This window comes from Phyllobates terribilis, unplaced genomic scaffold, assembly GCF_046119375.1.
Source record: "Phyllobates terribilis strain yellow unplaced genomic scaffold, ASM4611937v1 Scaffold_12__6_contigs__length_324123572, whole genome shotgun sequence".
Taxonomy (NCBI): domain Eukaryota; kingdom Metazoa; phylum Chordata; class Amphibia; order Anura; family Dendrobatidae; genus Phyllobates; species Phyllobates terribilis.
Genome location: NW_027362772.1, coordinates 12,868,108 through 12,895,901, shown reverse-complemented (window position 1 = coordinate 12,895,901; position 27,794 = coordinate 12,868,108). Strand labels below are relative to the sequence as shown.

At 44.0% G+C, this 27,794-nt stretch overlaps 1 protein-coding gene across 1 annotated transcript in view; it reads left to right on the top strand.

Moving 5' to 3' along the window:
- LOC141171906 (uncharacterized) overlaps positions 1-24,376 on the top strand; it is a 39,271-nt gene extending 14,895 nt beyond the window's left edge. The window contains exons 3-7 of the mRNA XM_073655556.1: positions 98-277; positions 360-483; positions 567-664; positions 863-953; positions 21,285-24,376. Of these exons, the coding sequence (XP_073511657.1) occupies positions 98-277; positions 360-483; positions 567-664; positions 863-953; positions 21,285-22,384 (1,593 nt within the window). The 3' untranslated portion in view covers positions 22,385-24,376. The remainder of the gene's footprint in view (positions 1-97; positions 278-359; positions 484-566; positions 665-862; positions 954-21,284) is intronic.
- Positions 24,377-27,794: the final 3,418 nt, after the last annotated feature.

Sequence of the window (27,794 nt, the reverse complement as noted above, 5' to 3'; positions counted from 1 at the left end):
TTCTTATCTATGGGAATAACAGATGGACAGAACTGGAGAGGTGAGGACTCTGGAAATGTCTGTAGTGAGATTTATTAATGTGTCTCTCCATAACCAGGATTACACAGTAGTGAAGAAGACCTCTAGTGAGCGCTGTCAGGACCCTGCGTCTGAGGGATGGGGAAGACCCCTGTGTCCAATCACGGGTCCTCCACCTCACCCCCTAATACATGAGGACATCAATGAACAGAAGATCCTTGAACTCGCCTACAAGATGATTGAGCTGCTGACTGGAGAGGTGACACTGCTGGGAATACTGGGACATTATACAGTAATGCTATGAAGGGATTGGGGGATGAAGGTATCATTGTATGTGTCAGGTTCCTATAAGGTGTCAGGATGTCGCCATCTATTTCTCCATGGTGGAGTGGGAGTATTTAGAAGGACACAAAGATCTGTACAGGGACATCATGATGGAGGTTCCCCAGCCCCTCACTTCACCAGGTAATAGACAGGACTAAACACACATGGGCTATAATTATCTGTATGTAAACAATTAATTCAGTCCCTGTATGTGTTTCCTCCAGATCTATCCAGTAAGAGGACAACACCAGAGAGATGTTCCCATCCTCTTCTTCCACTCGACTGTAAACAAGAAGATCCCAATGTTCCTCAGGATCATCAGGTAGATGGAGAGAAGGTCTCATGAGATCTCCCCTATGATGTGTAGACGGCTGTGAAGGTCTTGTGTTCAGTCTTGTTTTATCCACCAGTATTATATGTTTTATACTTGTGTAATGAGAACGGTGGAGACGGCAGGATTAGAGCTGATCATAGATGTGACTTCTCCATCTGTCTTTGACTTTTACAATATTTGTTTCAGGGTGAAGATCAGACCCATATTAATACTACAGAGACATATGTGAGGGGTGATGAGCGGTGTAAGGAGGAGATTCCTACAGATAACCGCCCAGGTGAGTATTAACCACTAAATGCAGAGAAGTCATAGATTCTTCTCAGTCACCAGCTGTGGCTGCTTTATCGGTGGTGTAGTCCGGCCGTATCACAATCGTGTGATCACCATTTTGCCGCTTGAGCATAACATTCTCCTCCATCTGAAAATGTTCAAATTACTTTGTGAATTGGGAAAGCCCTTGTCTATAGAACTTACAACCTGGAGGATCTACCTACCCCCTGGGATTAGTAGACGCTGACCGTTACCTGCCCAGGTCTGTAAACTACAAAGCCAAATAACAGCGCACGCAGAATGTGCTGACAAGTGAGAAAATCACTTGAAGAAAAATATTCTGATGGGCCTGTAAGAGAAAGCGGAGGGTAATGATGCTGTTGGCTTCCTAGATCCCTGATATCTTATTGAATGAATCTACCTTCTCTCCCTTCTGTGCTGCTGAATGTGCTCATATGGTCCCTACAAGACCAGGTCCAGTCTTTATGACCAAACTTCAATTTTATGATCGACAACATTAAACGTGCAGTGAGGACCAAGTGTGAATTTCTGTACAAAAACAATACAGTTTTCCTTTATCCTGACTTTAAAATTTCTTTTAACCCCTTTAAAGCCCATGACGTATTAATACGCGTCTGTGCCCTGGGCTTTAAGAGCCTGACCCGTCTTAGTATGTCATGGCGATCGCGTGCGCACACAGGCTGTGCGGGCGCAATCGCCGCCGGGTGTCAGCTGATTGTCACAGCTGACACCCGGTGCTATGTGCTGGGAGCGGTCCCGCACCGCTCCCGGCACATTAACCCCCGCAATGCTGCGATCGAAGTCGATCGCAGCATTGCAGTGGCAAGGGGAGGTGATCGGGATACTCACCTCCTCTTCCGGCCTCCAGCGCTGTCTGCCGCGGCTTCCTGGATGTTGCCATGATGATCCGATGTCGTCATGACAACATCTCGGTCACCAGACAGCAGTAAGATAGTTTGGTCATACGCAGTGCATGACCAAACTATCTTCTCACTGTGCAGCACTGACAGCCTGCATAGCACAGTGATGGTGCTCCATTCTTGTGCTATGCAGGCGATCAGAATAAAAAAAGTGAAAGTCCCATAGTGGGACAAAGTATAAAAGTAAAAAAAAGTATCAGAAAGTGAAAAAAAAATTGTAAAAAAAAAATAAAAAAATAATCCACCAAAAATAAAAATATAATGTACCCATCAATAAATATTATTATGAAAAAAAAAAACAATAAAAGTACATATATTTGGTATCACCGCGTTCGGAACGACCTGACGTATAAAATTGTCCCGCTAGTTAACCCCTTCAGTGAACACGGTAAAAAATAAAAATAAAAAACAATGCTTTATCATCATACTGCCAAACAAAAAATGGAATAACATGCGATCAAAAAGACAAACGTAAATAAAAATGGTACCGCTGAAAACGTCATCTTGTCCCGCAAAAAACAAGCCGCTATACAGCTCCATCATACAAAAAGTCAAAAAGGTATAGCTCTCAGAATAAAGCGATGCAAAAAAAATAATTTTTTCTATAAAATAGCTTTTGTTGTGTAAAAGCGCCAAAACATAGAAAAATTATATAAATGTGGTACCACTGCAAACGTACTGACCCGAAGAATAAACCTGCCTTATCAATTTTACCACACACGGAGCAGAATAAAAAAATGTAAAAAAACATAATTCCTGAATTGTTGGTTTTTGTTTATTCTGCCTCCCAAAAATCGGAATAGAAAGCGATCAAAAAATGTCACGTGCCTGAAAATGGTACCAATAAAAACGTCAACTTGTCCCGCAAAAAACAAGACCTCACATGACTCTGTCGGCCAAAATGTGGGAAAATTATAGCTCTCAAAATATGGCCATGCAAAAACTAGATTTTACAAAAAATGCGTCTTTTAGTGTGTGACAGCTGTCAGTCATAAAAACCCGATATGAATCTGGCATCGCTGTAATCGCACCAACCCGAAGAATAAAGTCGTCTAATCACTTATACCGCACTAGGAACGGCGTAAAAAATAAACGCTACGGCTGGGGTTGGGGTTAGGGTTGTTTTTTTAAAAAAAAAAATGGCGATATGGTGACTAGTGTTGAGCGCAAGTGCTCATTATTTGAGTTTGCATCGGGTGCTCGGGTATGCACTGAGTATCGCGGGTGCTCGAGTGACTTGTTCGAGTCTCCGCTCCATATGCTTCGCGGCCAAAAAAAACTTGCGGGGATTGCCTACCATGCATGAGCGATCCCCGCGGTTTTTTTTGGGTGTCTAATAACAGTGAAACATGTGGGGCGGGGACTCGAGCATGTCACTCGAGCACCCGTGATACATGGTGCATACCCAACTACCCGATGCAAAGTCAAGTAGCGAGCACTTGTGCTCAAGACTAATGACAACTTATTCAATATGATGACCTAATTTATCAAATTCTGTGTCGTACCTCTGGGTTCAAAATGTTCACTATACCCCTTGATAAAATCCCTGAGGGGTGTAGTTTCCAAAATGGGGTCACTTGTGGGGGGTTTCCACTATTTAGGCACATCAGGGGCTCTCCAAACGCGACATGGAATCCGCTCTCTATTCCAGCCGATTTTGCGTTCAAAAAGTCACACAGTGCTCCTTCCCTTCTGAACTCTGCCGTGCGCCCAAACACTGTATTTTCCCCACATATGGGGTATTAGCGTACTCAGGAGAAATTGCACAAAAGTTTTTGGGGTCCATTTTCTCCTCTTACCCTTGTGAAAATAAAAAAAATGGGGCTAAAACATCATTTTTGTGGAAATAGTTTGATTTTTTTATTTTCCTGGCTCCATGTTATAAACTTCTGTAAAGGACTTGGGGGTTCAAGGTGCTCACCACACATCTAGATAAGTTCCCTGAGTGTCTAGTTTACAAAATGCTGTCACTTGTGGGGGGTTTCCACTGTTTAGCCACATCAGGGGCTCCCCAAATGTAACATGGCGTCCGCTAATTATTCAAGCAAATTTTACATTCAAAAAGTCAAATGGCTCTCCTTCCCTTCTGAACCCTGCCGTGCACTCAAACAGTGTTTTTTCCCCACATATGGGGTATCTGCGTGCCCAGGGGAAATTGCACAACAAATTTGGGGTCCATTTTTTCTTGTTACCCCTGCAAAAATAAAAAAAATTGGGTCTAAAGTAACATTTTTGTGAAAAAAGTTAAATGTTAATTTTTTTCTTCCACATTCCAAAAATTCCTGTGAAGCACCTGAAGGGTTAATAAAGTTCTTGAATGTGGTTTTGAGCAGCGTGAGGGGTGCAGTTTTTAGAATGGTGTCACTTTTGGGTATTTTCTGTCATAAAGACCCCTCGAAGTGACTTCAAATGTGATGTGGTCCCTAAAAAAATGGTTTTGTAAATTTTGTTGGAAAAATGAGAAATCGCTGGTCAACTTTTAACACTTATAGCTCCCCAATAAAAAAAAATTTTGGTTCCAAAATTGTGCTGATGTAAAGTAGACATGTGGGAAATGTTATTTATTAACTCTTTTGTGTGACATATAAAGAGGGCATAAAAATTCAAATTTTGAAAATTGCAAAATTTTCTCCAAATTTCCGTTTTTTTCACAAATAAACGCAAGTGATATCGAAGAAATTTTACCACAATCATGAAGTACAGTATGTCACGAAAAAACAGTCTCAGAAGCAGGGGGATCCGTTGAAGCGTTCCAGAGTAATTACCTCATAAAGTGACAGTGGTCAGAATTGTAAAAATTAACCTGGTCATTAACGTGCAAACCACCTTGGGTTGTAAAGGGGTTAAAACTAACTTCAAACAGGATTGTGATAAACTATACAAAAAAATTACACCTGTGCCATGATATATCTCTAAGCTGTGCGTGATTGATGGCTGTAATATACATCTATTCACGCCTGCAGGAGATGTGTTGGCATGGCTCGAGCCCTGGTTTCATGGATTCACTCAGCGTCCTAAATTACAATCTATTTTCTATCCTAGGGAATTCATATTACTGCACAATCTCTCCTGAAATGGGGAGCACTAATACTTTCTCTAAACTCCAGTCAAGTGTTGGGGGTCTCCCCCAAACATACGTTGTTGTTGGGGATCTAACATAGAATAAAAAAATGTCTTTTTTTACACGTTCTTTTGTTGAGGGAGGGCAATAACCCTTCACGGTTGACAAAGTGAGTGTCAAATTATTATGTCGATTGCAATCCACAGAAAACCGAACGGAAACAATGTTCTGTATGGGAGGATTCAAAGAATCTCTGATCCCGTTTATTTTGCTTAGCATTTTATATTGTTTTGAGTATATCAATAGCCAATCAACTCTGCAGCCATACTACAGTACTACAGGCTAACCAATGTTAGTACAATTATTATGGAAACACATATATGGTCATATTATCATCGTTAGTTCGAAGCACTATGGAAATTTTACAAGGTCAATCCTGGCCTAAACTAGTTAGGCGCGGAGTGTCTGACAAAATACAAAATGTTCTTGTGAGAAAAGTTAGTGTGGGAAAGATGAGGCGAGAGAAAAGAAGGAAAGAAGTATGTTATGCAAGGAGTGATAATAACATGATTTTGAAACAAGCAGACAAAATGGAGTTGCTGTTATGAACTGCTACAAACACTAAGGAAAGGTAGGAAAACTGTCCCTACAATAGGACTAAGCTGATTCCCTACGATGCAGCGGGGGACCTGTTCCTTGTGAACAGACCCGCCTAAGTCCTCGGGTAGTCTGAACGCAGACCTATAGATATAAGGGAGGGGTCCCTACAAGAACTAAGGACTGGGATATAGTTGGACACCTCCTAGCAGAAATTGTAGCAGAGCAAAGACAAACAAACAGAAGTACTAGTGGTCAAAAGACCAAGCAAACTACAGAGTAAGGTACAAGGCACCTGGTTAGCTTAAGAGTAAAAGTAACACTGAAGTCCAGCAAGGCCAGGAGGGCGGAGCTGGATAATATAGGCAAAAAGTCATGTGACCAGCAAAATAGAAAAAACTAACAGGAGGGTTCTAACAGTTGCTATAGCATGAATATCAATATGTCCTTTACATTTTCCCCCCTAAAAATTATGTTATTATCAACATTAGAGGTGCTATCCCAGGGTCATGCTTTGAGCCTGAGGGACATTGGTCTTCACGCAATTAGTGCCCTTGTTACCAATTGAGGCTGTCGCGGCATGTCCATCCCCCCTTGTTCGTTGATATAATCATAAAGCTCTGATCTTCAGACGTGAGGTTGGTTGGGGCATGCAGGTAAAGGTCATCATTCCCTTGTCATCCAGGTCCTCAATGCTGGTTACATCTGGGTGGTCTGTGTATAGTAGCACTGGATGTTGGTTAACAGCGTCCTCCTTGCTCTCTGATGACTGGCAGGTTTTCCTCATGCAAAATGGGATACAATAAAAGACTAGTTTTAGTAAGACCTATATTAACAAGATGCAAGCAGCAATATGCAACACTCCTTGTAATTTTCCAGCAATCCATCCACCAATCCCTTTAAACCAATTAGCAGGATTTAAAAAGGAAAACGTATCAGACCACCAATTGTCTTTGGTCAATTCGTTATGTTTGTTATACTCTTCCCTGAGTTTCCTAATGTCTTCCATTTTAGTCTTTAACCATATGGTAGAGTCGGGATCAATATAGTGACAACAGGCTGGGCCTATAACCTGACACATCCCTCCTTGAGCTGCTGTCAAATAGTCCAGCACTAAAGTATGTTGATTGGCCACTATAATAAGTTGATTCTGCACCACAACTGTAGTATTAATTACTTACAAAATATTCCAAATCTGGTCATCTAAGTAATCAGTGACCTCTACTAATTTATCCCACATTTGTGTTACCATAGGGTAGAGGAAGACAGTACTGGCTATCTTATTGGGTATACTCATTTGTACTAAATGAGGTCTTCCTGATGGGCGTGGGGTGTTGTCTTTGGCACCTTTATAAATGGTATGAAGAGGGATGACTCTCATATCTACTCTACTATGGGGAATAAGATAAGTGGCTGGAGTTAGCCGGGCCAACGTACAAGTCCCCCCTACTCCGACTGGGAGCCATTTATACGCATTATTCCCACAGACCCAATATGTGGCTGATGGCAGATCCCATAAAGCAGAGTGCTGTAATACTAATTTATGTACCAAATCGATAAAAACGGTGTTATTTGATAACATACACCATGAAGGCATTTGTTCCAGGGGGCTACAATATCCAACATTCGGATTGCCACATGTTGGATCACTAGGCTTATATTCAGAGGATTCATTACAAGGGATATTACCAGATATTTTATAACGTGTCATTGGTACCTTTTATAAACAGATTTGCATGTACCCATGAGTGATTATGAATGTATCTTTCCAACAATGACGGTTTAAAAGCATCTGCCGTACTAGAGGTAGCATTGAAACTGATTTGTAGACCTTCAGTTGGTATGAAGCCTAAATTAGTCAAGGAAGACTGGGCACCCATATGTTTCCATTAAGGACAAGAAATTGTAGGTATTTACTGGTGGCAGTAAGATTTCCTTGCCACCAGGAGAGATCCACCCACCCAACTACTGGTATACCTACAGTGGTGTTCCATAATCTACTAAACTTAGTAGCGTTATTAGCAAGGGCGTCACTACAATTGGGCCAGTTTAGTATTTCTGCCAAAGTGACTGGGACCGCCAGAAAGGGCATACTAGAGGCTGAAACTGGTGAGTGAGTACATATCCAACAGTCACTGATCTGGTTGTTCTCTAATTGTCTCAATTCTTGTACCAAAATCTGGTGGTGAGTAATGAACTTGTTGTTAAAAGGGTCAGTACTCTGTTGTAGGCTATTCCAGGTATTGCCTAGTCCAACCATACATATTATCATAAAACATCTCAGGATGGTTGACGTTTGCAGTGTGAAGCATGGATCCATGTTGACTTCCCTTCAAGTTTTACTGCTGTTGGGGTTGTTCAAGAGCACTTGGTATGGTCCGTCATACAATGGTTCTAGTCCTTGTTTCCGAACATGCTTCTTCACATACATGTTTACTTTACTTTTTACTTAATTAATCCACCTGACCTACTTAGCTGATTCCCCCGTCCATACTTGATACTTAATTGATCCCCCGTCCATACTTAACTGATCCCCCGCCGATATCTAATTGATACACTTGCACATCCCTAATTGATCCCCGTCCATACACCTATATATAAATAATTGTGTTTTGTACTTGTATATATATACTGACTGTATCCCCATATTTAGAATGACGTCCATGTTGGCCGGAGCCGTGCAGTGTACATCTTGCGCAATGTATGCATTCCGTGAGCAACCGCTCGAGGATCCATACTGCTGCGAGAGATGTGAGCATATCGTGCACTTGGAAGCCCAAATTCTGGATCTAAGTACTCAGATAGCGATACTGAGGAGCATCGACAACATGGAACGGAGTTTGCTGCTCACCGAGCAGACACTCAATGGGTCAATACTGGGGGTGGAGCATAGAGGGGAAGTGCAGGCTGAACAGGCAGGGAGCTGGATAACAGTTAGGAGGGATAGAGGGAAGAAGTATAGGAAGGCTGGTTCTGAACCGGCATTATTGGAGCACGACAGATCCTCTGACCGCCGGGGGAGTGTATGCTCCAGTAATGAGGGGGAGGGGGGAAGTGTAGGGCAGGCAAGACAGGTTCTGGTAGTGGGTGACTCTATTATTAGGGGGACAGACAGGGCAATCTGTCACAAAGACCGGGATCGCCGAACGGTGTGCTGCCTCCCTGGCGCTCGAGTCCGGCACATCGCGGATCGGGTTGACAGGTTACTGGGTGGGGCTGGCGAAGACCCAGCGGTCATGGTCCACATCGGCACTAATGACAAAGTGAGTGGTAGATGGAGGGTCCTTAAAAATGATTTCAGGGACCTAGGTAGGAAGCTTAGGGCAAGGACCTCCAAGGTAGTTTTCTCAGAAATACTACCAATCCCGCGAGCCACACAGGAGCGCCAAAGGGAAGTTAGGGAGGTGAATAAGTGGCTAAAGAGTTGGTGCAAGGCAGAAGGGTTTGGGTTCATGGAGAACTGGGACGACTTCGCGGTCGGCTACAGGCTCTACCGTAGGGATGGGCTGCACCTCAATGGGGAGGGTGCAGCGGTGCTGGGGAAGAAGATGGCTAATAGGTTGGAGGAGTTTTTAAACTAGAGACGGGGGGGGGGGGAACCAAGGAAATAGGTGGGATGTGAGGCAAGCAAGGGGGAAGGGTTGAAGTGAATATAATGAGGGTGGAGAGGGGGGTGGGGATAGTACAGTTAGATCGTTAGAGAAGAATAGGATGCTAAATAACCCCAAAGTTTTATCTTGCATGCTGACCAACGCAAGAAGCCTGACCAATAAGGCGGATGAGCTGCAGGCGCTTATATCGGAGGAGAGGTATGACATCGTAGGTATAACAGAGACTTGGCTAGACGATAGCTACGACTGGGCGGTAAATTTATTAGATTATAGTTTATTTAGAAGGGACCGGAAACAGGGGAAAGGCGGAGGAGTCTGCTTATATGTAAAGTCATGTCTAAGACCCAGACTAAGGGAAGATATAGGAGAGGGAGAAGAGGGGGTCGAGTCCATGTGGGTAGAGATAGAGGGGCAAAAAATAATAATAAAATATTACTGGGGGTCTGCTATAAGCCACCAAATATAACAGAGGAGAATGAGAATCTGCTATTAGGACAAATAGACAAAGTAGCAAAACATAATGAAGTGATTGTAATGGGGGATTTCAACTACCCGGATATTGACTGGGAAACAGAAACCTGTAGATCTCAGAAAGGAAAAAGGTTCTTGACAAATATTAAGGATAATTATCTCTCCCAACTAGTGCAGGAACCAACGAGAGGGAAGGCCGTGTTGGACTTAATATTGACTAATAGGCCTGATAGAATAACTGAGGTACAGATAGGGGGGCACCTAGGTAATAGCGATCATAATATTATCGACTTCAAAATGCCCTTCAGTAGGGTTATCAATAAGGGAACAACAAAAACATTAAACTTTAGGAGGGCGAAGTTTGATCAGCTGATAGAAAACCTTCAACTTATTGACTGGGACAAAGTACTTAATCAATGGAATACGAATAGTAAATGGGAAACCTTCAAAAGAATTCTGAATACTCAGTGCGAGAGGTATATACCGTATGGGAATAAAAGGGCCAGAAATAAGAGGAAGCCAATATGGTTGAACAAGAACGTAAAAGGGGCGTTAAATAAGAAAAAAGAGGCATTCAAGAGATTAAAACAGGAAAACAGTAAGGAGGCACTAATGTGTTACAAGGAAAAAACGAGAACCTGTAAAAAACAAATAAAAATAGCGAAGGAGGAAACAGAGAGACGTATTGCTAGGGAAAGTAGATCAAATCCCAAACTGTTTTTTACGTATATAAATAGTAAAAGGATTAAATCGGATAATATTGGACCGATAAAAAGTGAGGAAGGCAAAATCATAGAGAAAGATGAGGATAAAGCTAATCTATTAAATAATTTTTTTTCGACAACTTTCACAAAGGAAATAGAACTAACAGGAGAAATGAGAAGTGACAAGCTTAATCCTCCACTAAGTATGACTAATCTAACCCAAGTTGAGGTACAGAAACGCCTCAGTAACATTAAAATAAACAAATCACCAGGACCTGATGGCATACATCCACGGGTACTAAGGGAACTAAGTAATGTGATAGACAGACCGTTATATCTTATATTTAAGGACTCTGTTGAGACTGGGTCTGTACCACTTGATTGGCGACTGGCGAATGTAGTGCCAATATTCAAAAAGGGAGCGAAAAGTGACGCCGGAAACTATCGGCCGGTGATTCTGACGTCCGTTGTGGGCAAAATTTTTGAAAGCTTCATTAAAGAGGCAATTACGGAGCATCTCGATGCTAATAATCTATTAACCCAGAACCAACATGGATTCATGAGGAATCGCTCCTGCCAAACAAACCTGATTGACTTCTACGAGGAGGTTAGCTCTCGAGTAGATCAGGGGGAACCAGTGGATGTCGTGTATCTCGACTTCTCAAAAGCGTTCGATAGCGTGCCACATAATAGGTTGGTATACAAAATGAGAATGATGGGGCTGGGGGAAAATGTCTGCAAGTGGGTAGCTAACTGGCTAAAGGATAGAAGGCAGAGGGTGGTTATAAATGGAATATACTCAGATTGGGTAAGCGTCACTAGTGGGGTACCACAGGGGTCTGTACTAGGCCCAATGTTATTTAATATCTTTATTAACGACATAGTCAACGGGATAAATAGTAAAATATCAATATTTGCAGATGACACAAAGTTATGTAAAACAATTAATACAAAAGAGGACAGTGCAGACCTACAGAGGGACTTGGATAAGCTGGGTAGGTGGAGCATTAAATGGCAAATGAGGTTTAACGAGGAGAAATGTAAGGTCATACATATGGGAAGGAAAAATGGAAGTCACCAGTACTCACTGAATGGGAAATCATTGGGGAATTCAGAGATGGAGAAGGACTTGGGCATCTTGATTGATAGCAAACTAAATTGGAGTGCCCAAAGTCAGGCCGCTGCTGTAAGGGCAAATAGGGTAATGGGATGTATCAGAAGAGGTATAGCTGCAAAGGATGAGAACATTGTTCTTCCACTGTAGAAAGCACTGGTCAGACCACACTTGGAATACTGTGCTCAGTTATGGGCCCCAATATATAGAAAGGATATAAATGAGCTTGAAAAGGTACAAAGGAGGGCAACAAAATTAATAAGGGGAATGGAGGGACTGCAATACCCAGAGAGGTTGGCAAAACTAGGACTATTCAGCCTGGAAAAGAGAAGGTTGAGTGGGGACATAATAAATGTGTACAAATATGTTAGGGGACAGTATAGAGATCTTGCCCAGGATTTGTTCAAAAGGTGGGATATTAAGGTAACAAGAGGGCATTCACTAAGACTGGAAGAGAAAAGGTTTCAGCACCAGCATAGGAAGGTGTTCTTTACGGTAAGAGCAGTGAGAATATGGAATTCACTGAGTGAGGAGACGGTAATGTCAGATTCACTACACCAGTTCAAGCGGGGACTGGATGCATTTCTACATACCAGGCAGATTTCAGCATATACTTAAAAATAAAATAGTAGGTTGATACAGGGATTTATTCTGACTGCTGGTTTCAGAGTCGGGAGGGAATTTTTCCTCAGGTGAAGATTGACTAAATCATTTGGGGTTTTTGCCCTCCTCTGGATCAACTTTAGCAATTACAGAACTAACAGGTCGAACTTGATGGACGCAAGTCTTTATTCGGCTTTACAAACTATGTTACTATGTTACATAATCTCCAGGCTTGAGGTTAAGACAACCTTCTGCATCAGCTGGATCTGGAATAGAAGATGATTCTAACGCATGGGTGTTAGTCAGTGCTTTGGCAAGCTGGATCACATATTGTACAACATGATTTGTTTCTTCTGATAATTGTTGTGGGGTAAATCGAGCTATAGCTGGTTGTGACCCAAATAATAACTCATAGGGTGACAGTTTATGTTTCCCTATGGGGGTGGTGCGTATGTGATATAGTGCAATGAGAAGGAGCTCAGGCCACTGGGCCGTAGTCTCCTGCATCATTTTGGTCAACTGCCTTTTCAGTGTGCCATTCAATCTGTCCACCTTGCCGCTTGACTGAGGATGGTAAGGAGTATGCAGCGCCACTGTTGATCCGATCATGGTAAGTATTTCTTGATACACGCATGAGGAAAAAGCTGGTCCTTGATCACTTTTGATAACTTCTGGGACTCCATACCGGCAAACAACTTCAGAGATCAGCTTCTTGGCGGTAGTCTTGGCAGTCATGTTTGGAACGGCGAATGCTTCTGGCCAACTTAAAAACATATCCACTACCACTAAGCAGTATTCATATCGTCCTGCTTTAGGGAGAGTGATGTGATCAACTTGCAATCGTTGGAAAGGATACTCTGGTTTGGCAAGGTGTTTTGTCGGTACATTCTGTAATCTACCTGGGTTGCAGGTTTGGCATATTGAGCAACCTTTGTTCTGTGCACTGAAGACGGTGGAAATTCCTGGAGCCCAATAGAGTTTCTGTACCAGTAGCAAAGCTTGATTCTTCCCTCGATGTACCGGTCCATGGGCCCAGGCCGCAACGGCTGGATATAGAAGTCGAGGCAAACAATACAGTTGTTCCTTCTTCCATAGCCCATCTATCAACTTAGCTCCCACCTCCTTCCAAGACTGGTGTTCTTGTTTAGAGACTTTTTGCTGTGTGGAGCGTAGCTTTGTGATTGGAGGGACCGGTTGATGCTCTTCTGCAGGTTGATCCTGGCTTGGCACAGAATTTAGCTGTTTGGCCTGTTGCCGCGTAACAGCCATGGACATGGATGTCGGAAGAAGAGCTGCTCGCTTAGCATGGAGATCAGCAAGTGCATTACCTCTTGCTTCAGGGGCATCTGGTCGGGTATGAGCTTTTACCTTTACGACAGTCAACTGTCTTGGTAGTTGCACCGCTTCCATCAATTGTCTGACGCTTTCAGCATTTTTCACTGGAGAACCTGCAGTCATGACGAAGCCTCTCCTTGCCCAGATTTCCCCAAAATCATGTGCAATCCTGAATGCGTATCTCAAGTCAGTAAATATATTCACAAGTTTTCCTTTGGCCTGTTGACAAGCAGCAATCAGAGCTTTGAGCTCGGCTTCCTGTGCTGACATACTGGGGGGGTAAGGCTGCAGCCTCTACCAATGTATCTTCAGTTGTGACAGCATATCCAATATGAAACCTGCCAGAGGTGTCAGCATATCTTGATCCATCTGTATATAACGTAAGTTCTGGGTCATCCAAGAGTACTTCCCCCACTAAAACAAGTGGAGTTGACTCCGCAGTGATCTGTTCCAGACAGTCATGTGGTGGAGCCTCTTTCCGCTCTCCTTCAGGTGCTGGTAGCAGGGTGGCGGGGTTGATGGTGGTGCACCAGTGTAATCTCACATTTTCTGGCAACATCAACGAACACTGCAGCCGCAGGTGTCTCTGTGTGGATAGATGTTTAGGTTGCTGTAAAGCCAGGACAGCCGCAATATCGTGCGGAGCATAAATGTGAGTCTCATGTCCAAGGATGATGTCCGAAGTTTTTTCAAGTAATTGCTGTGTGGCGTGAACCGCTCGTAGACAGCTGGGGGAGGCCGTGGCTACCGGGTCCAGATGCGCTGAGTAATACCCAACTGGGCGCTGCTTTGTACAGTGTTTCTGCATGAGCACTCCAGCTGCATGCCCTCCTGTCTCAGAGACATACAAATGGAAAGGTTGAGCATAGTCCGGGTTTCCAAGGGCAGGTGCTGTCATTATCCTTGACTTTAGTTGCTCAAAGGCTTGTTGCAGCAGTTCTTGGTGGTCCTTGTTGTTTACATCAGCCAGAGTGTCTTCTTTTAATGCATCATATAGGGGTTGCATCAGACGTGAGGCGTCTGGGATCCATTGTCTGCAATATTTACATAGTCCGAGGAACTGTTGCAGCTCTATGGGATCTTTTGGGAATGGTAGTGCGTAGATGGCCATCTTCCTTTCTTCTGTGAGATGTCTGGCACCCTGAGTAAGGCAATGGCCTAAGAAGACCACTTGACCGAGGCAAAACTGAAGTTTCGAGGCTGAGACTCGACAGTTCAGTTTTGCTAGATGCTTGAGGAGGCTAACACTGGCCTTGATGGACACTTGCTCCGTGAGGGCACACAAAAGAAGATCATCCACGTATTGTAACAGTACTACCTCTGAGTTGTCCAGCTGCCACGGCAGCAGACAGCTAGACATGTTCTTTGCAAACTGATTAGGGCTATTCTGCGCTCCCTGCGGCATCACTGTCCAGGTCAATTGCCTGCCTTGATATGTAAATGCAAACAGAAACTGACAGTCTTTGTGTAGTGGAATACTGAAAAAGGCGTTTGCTAAATCAATTACTGTAAACTAGGCAGCAGTAGATGGTATCTGTGAGAGAAGTGTATGTGGGTTGGGCATCGAAGGAGTTTCCAAGACTGTCGCTGCATTTACTGCCCTCAAATCCTGCACCAATCGATAAGCGGGCGGCTGCCCCGGTTGGGATTTTTTCTTTATGGGGAATAATGGCGTATTTCACGGGGAAACGCAAGGAATTAGTGCCCCTTTCTCTAACAAGGTCTGAATTTGCTGGTGTAGACCTTGTTCTTGTGCATGTGTGAGCGGGTACTGACGAACCTTGGGAAAGGGAGCTTCAGGCTTGAGGTACACCTGTATTGGTTCTACCGGCAATCTCCCAATGTCATCTGGGCCTTGTGACCATAGATGGGAAGGGATTCCCTCTATGTATGGAGCTAACCTGGGATCTTTTGGGAGATTTCCATTGGTATCTGATATGTTAATCATAGCCGTGGGTAGTGCCCGTAAGATGCAGACCTCCTTTATGTGTGCATCAGAGTTTGGATCGTTTAAAGTAAGGATCATCTGACCATTGTCCTGGAATTGAATTCGGGATCGGAATTTAGACAAGAGGTCTGCTCCTAAAAGATTTACCGGGCAGGTCAGGGATATGACAAATTGTGCCATTACTTCTGGAAATGGGCCAATCGGAATAGGTATGGTGAGAGTGTGTTTGTTAGGTCTGCCATCTACACTGATCAATATTAGATTGTCGTTATAAAATTGGACTGGGAGACCCTGGGTCAGTTCAGTGGATTTTAAAATGGAGTTGGCCGCCCCAGTGTCTACCATGAACTTCACCGGATTCCCTCCCACTGGGAGAACTACAGATGAACAGAACCCGGGGGTGGTTACGGGCATCACTATGGCAGACTCTGGTTGGCCTTCATTTCAGAATGGGCGGTCCTGGGGGACATTTTCTCGTGACAAGTCCGGTGGGTCGGGCATCCTATTTCTGGATACGGGGGCTTGTGTGGTGCACTGACCAGCAGGGGTGTGACAGTCCCTTTGGAAGTGTCCTGCTCGGCCACATCTCCAACGCTGAAGACGGGAATTCACTACTGGTCTTCTCTCGGTATACATTACTCGCTGATCAGGTACAGCCATGGGGTAATAGTGGGGCTGTAAGGTAGGAGGAGGATACTGGGGGGGCAAGGGGGGATACTGTGCTATGGATAATGCGCGTGCAGCAACTACCATTGCAGCGGGTTTGGATTTAGACTTAACCGCAGAAACGGTCCGGGCGACACTTTTCTGGAAGCTTTTTGCTACCTTTAGGGCATCTCCTGGGGTGGCTGACTCAACATCTGGTCGTACAGCCCATATCGCGTCCTTGATTTCAGCCCGTAACCCCTGGATAAAGGCGGATACTAACAGCTGGCAATGAGTTTTAGTATGCAAGGAAAACCCAAGGTCCTTGTAGACCTGCATAAGGCGCCCATAAAACTTCTCAGCCGACTCTCCCTTCTCTTGAATGACATCTGTGAGGGTAGTGGATTGATCAGTCAACTTATCCTGAGCCCATATTTTAAGGGCTTTACAAAAGTCAACCCCACTCTCATACGTATTGGAGTCTAATGCTCTGTTATATGGGATAGCAGTCTCTATCATCGGATAATATCCTTCACCGGCTTTTACACGGAGCAGGTGTAAAAGATCTTGCCTTGTTGTTGAATATATATCTCTATTTGCGGCCATGGCTCTGTAAAAAGCCATTGGGGAATGTTCGGGATTCGGGAGACGGTTACACAGAGTATCCGTCTGTGTTGGGGTAAACGGGGTGTATTTGGGTGGTCTGGTATTTGTATTTTGGTCCGCTTCCTCCAGAGGAGGTGGAGGCAAATCAGCATGAGTACTGATTGTAGGGAGATCTTGGAGGTAGGGGAACACTGGGGGAGACCAGATATCGGGTTTGATTGTGAGTTTGATTGAGCGGCATAATCAACAAGATCCCTGTCGATGGCCAAGAGTCTTATCTCTCTCAATTTAGTTGGATGCATGGCAATATACTGCTTTATAGCCCCGACTATTATTTTGGCCGCATCCTCTTTTGGGTATCCAAAGATACCAGTGGAAATTAATGGCAGGGCTAGGGTTGGGGCCGCATGAAGCTGTGATGCGTATGCTATGGTGTTTTGGATTGTTTCTGTAAGCAGGTGTTGTGACCTGGGTAAATCCAGGGGATCATATTTTGATCCAACTGCATGTATAACAAACTGACATGATAGCTGTCCGGCTCTTGTAGTCATCACCTCCTTCTCTTAACGGACTGTGGTCACGGATGTAATCATTAGATGCAGCTTGTATTGTAGGTCCCCCAATACGACATATCTCTGCAGCTAGCCCCCACCCATGCTCCAGTTTTGCATTTGCTGCGTTTACAATGATCCCAACCTGCTGTTGTGGTATACTCCCCATGCCTATTCTCAGTATAGTGGAGAAATCCGAAGGACCATTCAGTAAAACAGACGCCACCTCCTGGTACTCGCGTCCATGTTCTATTTCCCCAGTTTGGGAGAGGGTGAATAGGGAAGAGTTCAGAGGACCCTGGGTCTCTCTGAATGGAGTATGGACCATGGCAGGGGCAGGTGGGGGCAGTGGTTTATAATACCCCCGTCAGCGTTAAGTAATGGGCAGGTTGGTGCTACAACACTGGGTTTGCGTGCTCCACAATTATAGCACGTCTTGCGCCATCCTGGATTAATGGCCCAACACACATTACAGAGCCAACCGTCTGGGTTATATGGTGGTGGCTGGCTCTCAGTGGGAAGTGCAGGATATTTAATCTCCTTGGGTATAAATTGCTCAGTTTCCGGATTTAGGAGCTGGGGTACTGCTACATTTGTGGGGGTAGGGGATGCTTCTTTAGGGGCTTTAGATTCGTGTTCTGGACTCATAAGTTGGGAAAGGGGACCTACTTCCTCCTGTACTTTTTCTCCATCAGCTTCATTTTGTAGCACAAAACAACCAGTTTTTGTCACAGTGCTAGATAATTTTCCTTTCTTGACATAAAAGTAATTGAAATAACCAGGCTTCATCTCCTCTTCTATTTCAACATATCCTTCATCACAAATCTCATGTGCCACTTTCCTAAAGTTTTCAGCATCTTCCAACAATCCACAATAAACTAATTTTCCTCTATTGTGGAGAATTCTTTCATCCCATAACGCAGGCTGAAGTCTACCCTGCACGGGAAAGTTTAACACCTTAAACACTTTTGGTGCATGCTTAAATGATCTTTTCCCTTCTCGACTGATCATGATATTCTTCACATTCTCACTCTCCTGCAGGGGAGACAAATTCTTTCTGCTCCACGGAAACATTGATTAATCACTACTGCCGCTTCACAACCAACAAAGATTCTTAATTCTTGTGCACAGCGGAGTGTGGCCAGCGTTCCCAGCTGTTCCACTATTAACTTCTAACTCACCCCTCCCGAGAATCGTACAGACTGCTAATGAAAGGAGGAGCGCTTTTGCAGCTTTGCAGAGCTCCGGACACTCGATATACGTATATCTACTTGCGTGCCCTACCCAATCTTCGATCACCTGCCGCAACTGAAACTAACAATGTTCAGTCTTTTAAGAATCTTTGTCAGAAGTTGAAGAAGGAAAGATTCACACAATATTCACTTGTCAATCCGAGGTGATACTGCTTTGAAAGTTATCAATATCAGACCCCTAATGGGACTACACCCCTTATAGTCTCACCTTTGACTATATCCAACCAGGATGTCCGGAGACTCTGCAAACAACCACCCACCACATGGAAACCACGCCAAACGGTCAGTATCACTAGTAAAGAACTGGTGGACTTACCGTGGCTTTTGCGTGGGGGATGATCAGTCCCAATTTCAGTGGGGGGAGGCTGAAAGCAAGTCTCTCTTTGTGGACGTCCAGAGGTGGAGGGGCGTCCCTGGTTAAGGATCCGAGTCACGGCACCAGCTGTTGAGGGAGGGCAATAACCCTTCACGGTTGACCAAGTGAGTGTCAAATTATTATGTTGATTGCAATCCACAGAAAACCAAACGGAAGCAATGTTCTGTATTGGGAGGATTCAAAGAATCTCTGATCCCGTTTATTTTGCTTAGCATTTTATATTGTTTTGAGTATATCAATAGCCAATCAACTCTGCAGCCATACTACAGTACTACAGGCTAACCAATGTTAGTACAATTATTACGGAAACACATATATGGTCATATTATCATCGTTAGTTCGAAGCACTATGGAAATTTTACAAGGTCAATCCTGGCCTAAACTAGTTAGATAACAGGAGCGGAGTGTCTGACAAAATACAAAATGTTCTTGTGAGAAAAGTTAGTGTGGGAAAGATGAGGTGAGAGAAAAGATGGAAAGAATGTATGTTATGCAAGGAGTGATAATAACATGGTTTTGAAACAAGCAGACAAAATGGAGTTGCTATAGCATGAATATCAATATGTCCTTTACACTTTCTGTAGGATAATTTGATTGTGGTGGGATCGGCCTGCCTCACTTATGTGAGACTCTAACCCCCTGGTAGTCTTTGAATAAAGATCTCCATTGCTTTTTCCAAATGCCCAAGATCTAAATTTAAGACACCTCAGCTCTGCACTATTATAAAAAGTTATTTTTAAATGTCTAATATTTCTTCTTGAAACTCATCTGATTGCCAAGAGCCACCGAGCCCCATACTCTAGTTACCCCAGAGAGGTTTCATCACTAGTTACTTATTTTTTACTGAAGAAGACTGTTGAGTTTGGTCATTTCAGTAGATGTGTTATTGTCTATAGTCAAAGATTTTGACTACAGTAGTTAGTGCCCAAAATTCTCTGATTTAACCACTTCCACAGCCAGTTTTGTGTTGATAGTCAGGCCCCATTTTTCTAATCTGACGTGGGTCACTTTATGTGTTGAAAACTTTGTAATTCTTCACAAATGATAATAGGAATCAAATGGACCTTCCAATAATTTCCCAACTTTTCTTGAATCTGACAATTCCCTAAGTACAGTTGTATCCTACTATTTGGGCACATGGCAGGTTAAGAAGCGAAGGAGCGCCTTTTAGCTATTTGAATGCAGATCTTGCTAAAATAGTTTGCAGACACAATGTATTGGGGGCACTGTTCATGGTCACCTGGCAGGTCAAAAGATGGCTACCACAAACAGGCTTGGCGCTATCTACTCCATTTTCCAGATCCCAGGATTATCTTGCTCATCACGATTTAACCCCTCTACATGGATCTGGACTTACACAGAGACCCCTAGGCTTGGGCCACGATGTTACCTGCTATTCTGTCAAGTGAGATGGGAAGAAGAATAGTCAAGTAGCCGGGTCAGAACCAGGAGGGCAGAGAAAATACAAAATCAGAAGATACAAGAGTAGTCAGTAAACGGGCTGGGGCCACAACAGGAAACAAATACACAAGCCGGGAGCTGAGCACAGAGGACTGAACCAGAGGAGAATAAGGCTGTATCCGGAAGCTTCCGGCAATATGCTTCCAGCTTTAGTAGGGTGCGGTGCTTTCCAATTGGCTGAAGCAGGGAGCAGATTACTTCAGTTGGACAGCACACACACCCATACTGCCAGACTGGATGGTACTACTGGTCCCAGGCTCCCTAACCTTAGTGGATGGACAGAGCCTACACCTCGCAGAACTTCTAGTTCCGACGTATATTTTAATATTTAAAAAATGTTAAATATTCCTCTATTCTTTAGATTTGTGTCTAATAAAATAGATTTTTAAACTTGAGTATATATCTCTTCATTTTCCTGGATTAGCATGTAGCTAATGGATGTGTTTTTTTAGACATTTTAAGTAGAAATGTTAAAAAATATAAATTTGTAAAAATACTTTTTTACGTATATTTTTATAGAGGACTTCTTATCAGATGTGATTGATTAAAAAATATATATATCACGATATTCTTATAAAAAAAAATGTATTGATTTTATCTTGGATTGTCCATTAAAAAGAATGATTGCAGTAGTTACATAAAATAGGTGAAAGAGTTACAAAGTGATTGTCCATTTGTCCATCGATTCACCCATCGATCCCAGGATCCTGGATAGTAGGTTGCGTCTGTCCAGCACGTGTGTCAGGATGACACCATATGTCTGGGCCTTGTCATCTGACCTCCACACGTAGATAATTCATTTAGTTTCCTGTGAAATGGCAAGAGCGCCCCTCCTGTCTCTAAAATGGGGTTATATAGGCTGGTCATACCAGCAGTTCTACTAATGGTACTAACTTACACCAAGCTAAAAATAGCCTGAATGTCTAGCACGAGGCTGATGCAATCTTATTCAATGTACAGAATTCAGAATTAAGAATAAAAATGAATATCCATAATTAATATTTAACAAAATTTCAAGGATATTTTATTAAAATTAATAACTGCATTTTTTTTCTTGGCAGATGACTGTACCAGGAGATCAGAGGGACAGGAGATTTTTAAATCGAATGACCTTGAGATCCCACAGGATACAATTGAAGTGAATGCCATTACTCCAGATATACCATCATCCCTTCACTGCAAAGATCTGTCATCTAATTCTATGAAACAGGTTCTGTCTTCTGATTCATTACCGACTACTAAGGAAAATCAAAATGAAATAAGCATTACAAAACGAACTGCTCGTAGAGCAAACAAGTTATTTTCACGTTCAGAAAATGGAAATCGTTTTACCCTCAAAAAGTCTATTCTTAAACATCAAAAAATACACACAGCGGACAATAGATTTTTTTGTTCCAAATGTGGAAAATGTTTTAACCAGAAATCAGGTTTTGTTAATCACCAGAGAACTCACACAGGGGAGAAGCCTTTTTCATGTTCAGAATGTGGGAAATGTTTTAACCAGAAAGCGCATCTTGATATCCACCAGAGAACTCACACAGGGAAGAAGCCTTTTTCATGTTCAGAATGTAGGAAATGTTTTAACCAGAAATCAGCTTTGGTTAATCACCAGAGAACTCACACAGGGGAGAAGCCTTTTTCATGTTCAGAATGTGGCAAATGTTTTAACCAGAAAGCGCATCTTAATAACCACCAGAGAACTCACACAGGGGAGAAGCCCTTTTCCTGTTCAGAATGTGGGAAATGTTTTAACCAGAAATCAGCTTTGGTTAAGCACCAGAGAACACATACAGGGAAGAAGCCTTTTTTATGTTCAGAATGTGGCAAATGTTTTAACCAGAAAGCGCATCTTAATAACCACCAGAGAACCCACACAGGGGAGAAGCCTTTTTCATGTTCAGAATGTGGGAAATGTTTTAACCAGAAATCAGATCTTGTTAGACACCACAGAACTCACACAGGGGAGAAGCCTTTTTCATGTTCAGAGTGTGGAAAATGTTTTAATCGTAAAAAGATTCTTAATAACCACAAGAGAACTCACACAGGGGAGAAGCCTTTTTCATGTTCAGAATGTGGGAAATGTTTTAACCAGAAATCAGATTTGATTAGGCACCAGAGAACTCACACAGGGGAGAAACCCGTTTCGTATTCTTTTTTTTGAATCCAATACATCTTTATTGAGATTTTTTCATTCGTTTTTTTTGACAAGACAAGAAATCAGTACGTACAATAATAACATAAAATAACATACCATAGGGATGACATACATGCATCTCTCCTGTATATCCTTTCAGCTTGCCCATTACCGTCTGATAACTTGCAGTTACTATATCTTACAATTAACATTCCACATTCTTGAAATCTCTTATCTAACCATAATATTATAATAAACATTATAATCCTCTACACATATAGGTGTGCTATATTACCCATTCCACATGTTAAGGAATTCCAATGCACATTTCAATGAAACATTATACATTGCCAATACCCCCCTACCATAAGTCAAATTGTCTCTTCAACAATAACCCCCTTGATGGCATTCCAGGTGTATCCAACCATAATCCCCATATTTTCTCACATTTATTCATTGAGTTTCGTTTTTTTATATACCCCTTTTTCTAATCTGATAATATTATTTATCCTATTTTTGAGTTCACTAATCTCTGGAGGTGAGGGATTAATCCATTTGGATGCAATATGTTTCCTAGCTTGAAATAAAATATGTGAAATCCCTATTGAAATTGGGTGAAATTCCATATCATCTTCTAATATACCTAATAGGAATGTTTTTTAGTCTGGTTGAATATCTATTTTATATACCCTCTTTATAATAGACAAAACTCCTTTCCAGTGTTTACCTAACTCCCGGCATTCCCATAGCGTATGTAATAGGCCCGCATCATCCATTTTACATCTTGGACATTCAGCTTCAGTCCGGTATCCTATGTTACATAGGAATCTAGGCGTCCTATATTTCCTATGTATTAATATGATCTGGGAAAATCTCTGTGCCTCATATAAAGATAATTGGGGTACCAGTTCTAATACCACTCTCCATTGATTCTCAGAAATTGGACCTATATCTTCCATCAATTTTGTCTAGCTGGAGAAGGAAATTTTTTAAAATAATTATCAAGAAGGATTCAGTAAATATTAGAAATACGACTCACATGGGTTATATAGGCCCCTCATAGCATCTGTTATCTATATACACTACGGTTCAAAAGTTTGAGGTCATTTAGAAATTTTATTATTTTTGAAAGAAAAGCACATTTTTTTTCAATGAAGCTAACATTAAATGAATCAGAAATACACTCCATACATTGTTAATGTGGTAAATGACTATTCTAGCTGCAAACTTCTTGTTTTTATTGCAATATGTACATACAGTAGATGTGTAGAGGCCCATTTCCAACAACCACCACTCCAGTGTTTTAATGGTACATTGTGTTTGCTAACTGTGTAAGAAGGCTAATGGATGTTTAGAAAACCCTTGCATAAGTATGTTAGCCCAGCTGAAAACGGTTTGGCTGATTTGAGAAGCTATAAAATTGACCTTCCTTGGAGCTAATTGAGAATCTGGAGCATTACATTTGTTTGTTCTATGAAACTCTCAAAATGGCCAGAAAAAGAGAACTTTCATGTGAAACTCGACAGTCTATTCTTGTTCTTAGAAATGAAGGCTATTCCATGCGAGAAATTGCCAAGAAACTGAAGATTTCCTACAACGGTGTGTACTACTCCCTTCAGATGAGAGCACAAACAGGCTCTAACCAGAGTAGAAAGAGAAGTGGGAGGCCCCGCTGCACAACTGAACAACAAGACAAGGACATTAGAGTCTCTAGTTTGAGAAATCGACGTCTCACAGCTCCTCAACTGGCAGCTTCATTAAATAGTACACGCAAAACGCCAGTGTCAACGTCTACAGTGAAGAGGCGACTCCGTGCTGCTGACCTTCAGGGCAAAGTGGCAAAGAAAAAGCCATATCTGAGACTGGCTAATAAAAGGAAAAGATTAATATGGGCAAAAGAACACAGACATTGGACAGAGGAATTAATTAATAAGTGTTACACATAATATAGTTCAACTAATTATATTGTAATTATATTAAAATGTTATACACATAAAATCATGCAAGTTTTCCAACTTCCTGTGTGAATAAATAAATAAATCCATCTAAAAGTTGTTTGATCAAATCCTGCTTTGGAATGAAAATTCTAAGGAACCAGTGGCCATCATTACTTTAAGAAATGAAGGTCAGTCATTGCGAAAAATTGGGAAAACTTTGAAAGTGTCCCCAAGTGCAGTTGCAAAAACCATCAAGTGCTACAGTACAGACCAAACGTTTGGACACAGCTTCTCATTTAAAGATTTTTCTGTATTTTCATGACTTTGAAAATTGTACATTCACACTGAAGGCATCAAAACTATGAATTAACACATGCGGAATTATATACTTAACAAAAAAGTGTGAAACAACTGAAAATATGTCTTATATTCTTGGTTCTTCAAACTAGCCACCTTTTTCTTTGATGACTGTGACGCGCCCCCTGGGCCATGTTGTGCTGCGTTGCGCATGCGGGGGATACCCGGAGCCGGATCCGATGGGGGTAGTAGTCTTCTTGTGGCGGTGACCCGGTCCGCGCCCTGGGTGGTCAAACTAAGTGGCAGTGCTTGGCATTAAGATGTTATAGAGTTCGACTACGCCACCCGTTGATTGCGGCTATGAAGCCGCCGCTGCAGGGCAGACCGCTGAGGCCGGTGGTACGGTGGTGCAGCGTGGATGGTATAACCCCCAACGGGAGGGGTATAGCCTCAGGGCAGCTGGTGAGGCAGGGAGGAATGATGGTGGTAGTGGTGGTGTGGCAAGGAATCACTGAGACGTGCGGTTGCAGTTTTCACAGCTTTACTCACAGTTCTTTATCAGGTCACTTGTGCGCAGTAAGGACCACCCGAGCCGTGCTGCGCCCACCAGGTGAGGGACTCGGCTAACTCCCAGGCAATTCCGGAGCGTGGTCCAGGGCTCCCCTCTCTTCCCTTCTACTGGCCGTTCCCACCAGGGACCCACCTTTGTCCGGCTCCCTCGGGCCTTCTGGTGGCGAAACCTTTCCCGGCTCCCCTGACCCTATACGTGGTATGCCTTCCTGGTGGATAAGGTGAGGGGTCGCGCCAAGGCTTGACCACGACCTCCGGTTCCTGGCTGAGGATAATTGGCCTCCACCAGTTTGGGATCCGGTACCCTGTTCTGCCAACCCTTCACCCGTTAACTCGTGGGATCTCAGGGTTCCCTCTCTTCTTGCGTCTCTGGGCCTTTCCTGGTGTTCCTGTTCCTCCTTCTTCTTCTTTCTCTCTCTCTCTCTCTGCCTCAGGCCTCCACTTCAGGCCTGGCTTTGGAGCCGGGCCCGGACTGAGCCACAGCTCCCTGTCAGCCCTCTCTGGCTGAGCTCCTCTCCTCTTCTCCTCCAGACTGAACTGAACCGAACTGACTGCTGTCCTAAGATGGTGCCCACCTTATATACTCCCTTCTGACACCCGAGCCCAGATGACTAGCACCCAATGGGCTCCTACCTATGCCCAGAGTCCCTCCCCTCTCTGCTCCTACACCACTGGGATGTTCCTCCCCCCTCCCCACTCCAGCCAGGGACAGAAGCTGTCGTACCTGCACATCTATCTGGTGGGAGTACCGTTGGTCTGTCCCCCGGAAATGGGGTGAGTGTAGTGCATGCAGCTAACTGAGCTATGTTCCACACTCCATCCTTACCCGGGAGTGGAATACCACACCTCTGGATCGAGGTGCAATACCCCTGTAGCAGCCGAGTCCTCGGGGTGCTACATTCCCCCCTGGTAAATCACAGCACGTCCTCGGGCTGGAATAGAGCAAAACAATTAGACATACAAAAATTTTAAAGTGCACTCACATATAAGATATTAACTATGAACTCATCCCTTTATGGGAGGTACTCTTTTCTTTTTAAACGTTACAGGTATAAAACATTTTCCTATGACATTATAAAATATCTGACTAATGCCACCGGAACTCTTTTGTAAAACATTATGCAAGATTTTGGCATTACTGTTTTAGCAGCATACTAAACTTTCTATTATAAGACATTTTCACATACAACGTTTTCAGAACATATTCTTGATTTCTGGCCACGGTGCAACTTGTGACCAGGTAAAGTGCAACAGTCACCAATTCCGTAGTAGAAAAACAGTTCCTTATAAAACCAGTAGGGGGCACTTTAAGAAGCGCAACTATTTACAGGGTGTTGACCGCTCTCAGTCCTCGGCCAGTGGGAATAAGGGAGTGGCTGCTCACAGTCCTCAGCCTGGTTAGGGATAGGGGCACACAGGAAACAGTTCTTTAACAGTTCCACACTAGTCCCAACGGGGACCACACTCCAATTAGCAGCATGACAGGTACCCTTACGGGTAACTATATACAGTTTCAGTTACCGTTCATTAGTAACAATGTCCTCCTGCTCCTTCCTGAGGGTAGTCTTCAGACCCGTCCGGGTCCTCTTGGTCTTCCTCATACTGCATCTCCTCCTCAGTCAGCCGGTGTACGTGAAGGGCGTACGGTCCTTTAGCACACTGATGCCGGGTGAAGGCGACCACATCACCCGGGTAGAGGTCACGTCCGCGGTGTCCCTCCGGCAGGTGGCTCTCGACATCCCTGCGGGTGACAAAGACGTCGCCGGGAATTCGGTGATCCCGGATAAAGCCCCAGCCATTCTCTAGCTGGAACTTTATTACGGTCCCGGTGGTGCGGGGGCCGTGGGCCGTACGGGGGTTTCGTCGGGCCCGGCGTTTCTGCTCCGCGCTTTGGGCCTGCAGCTGTTCCTCGCGGATTCGCCTCTCTCGCCGTTCTCTCCCAAAGACCTCCAGCTGTTGACGGCAGCACTCCTCACGCCGGGCTGCGTCTGCCCGGGTCTCCTTGGTGAACCCCATGAGGTCCTCACCGGTCGGATCCCATGCAAATTGGGCGTCCTCCAACGGGAGTGGAACAATTTTGGCGGGCGCCGGAGCCGGGATCAGGGGCTCGCACAGGGGCCGTTCCCTCCGGAGTCGGGGATTGACGTACTCCGGTGGCCACACGAAGGGCAGCCCGTCCGGGCAAGTATGCTGTGCGAATAGATCTGCTCCCAGGGGTGGCACTGTGGAAGCAGAGTGCGCGGTGGGGGCCGCGGCGCCCGGGGTTATTCGACCTTGCGTCCAGGCCGGAGGCTCTTTGGAGGTAGAGGGCGCTGTTGGGGCAGCGGCGCCCTGGTTCACTAGGCCTTGCGACCAGGCCGGTGGCACTTCCTGTTTCGCCACGCTCAGGGTCAAGGGGCGTGGCGCGGAAGAGGGCGTGACTGCGGCTCCTGCCGCTTGAGGCCTAGTTGGGAGCAGTGGCAGTGCGGCAACGGGCGCGGTGAGTAGGACTTCGGGCTCTGCGACGGGGAGCTGGGGCAGGCTTACGGCTACTGGGCTCGGGGTAATGACGTCCCCATTACCTGCTTCCATCCTTGCAGCTCCCTCCGCGGCGTCGTCTCCGGCCTTCGTCCCTCCTGCACCATCCTCAGGGG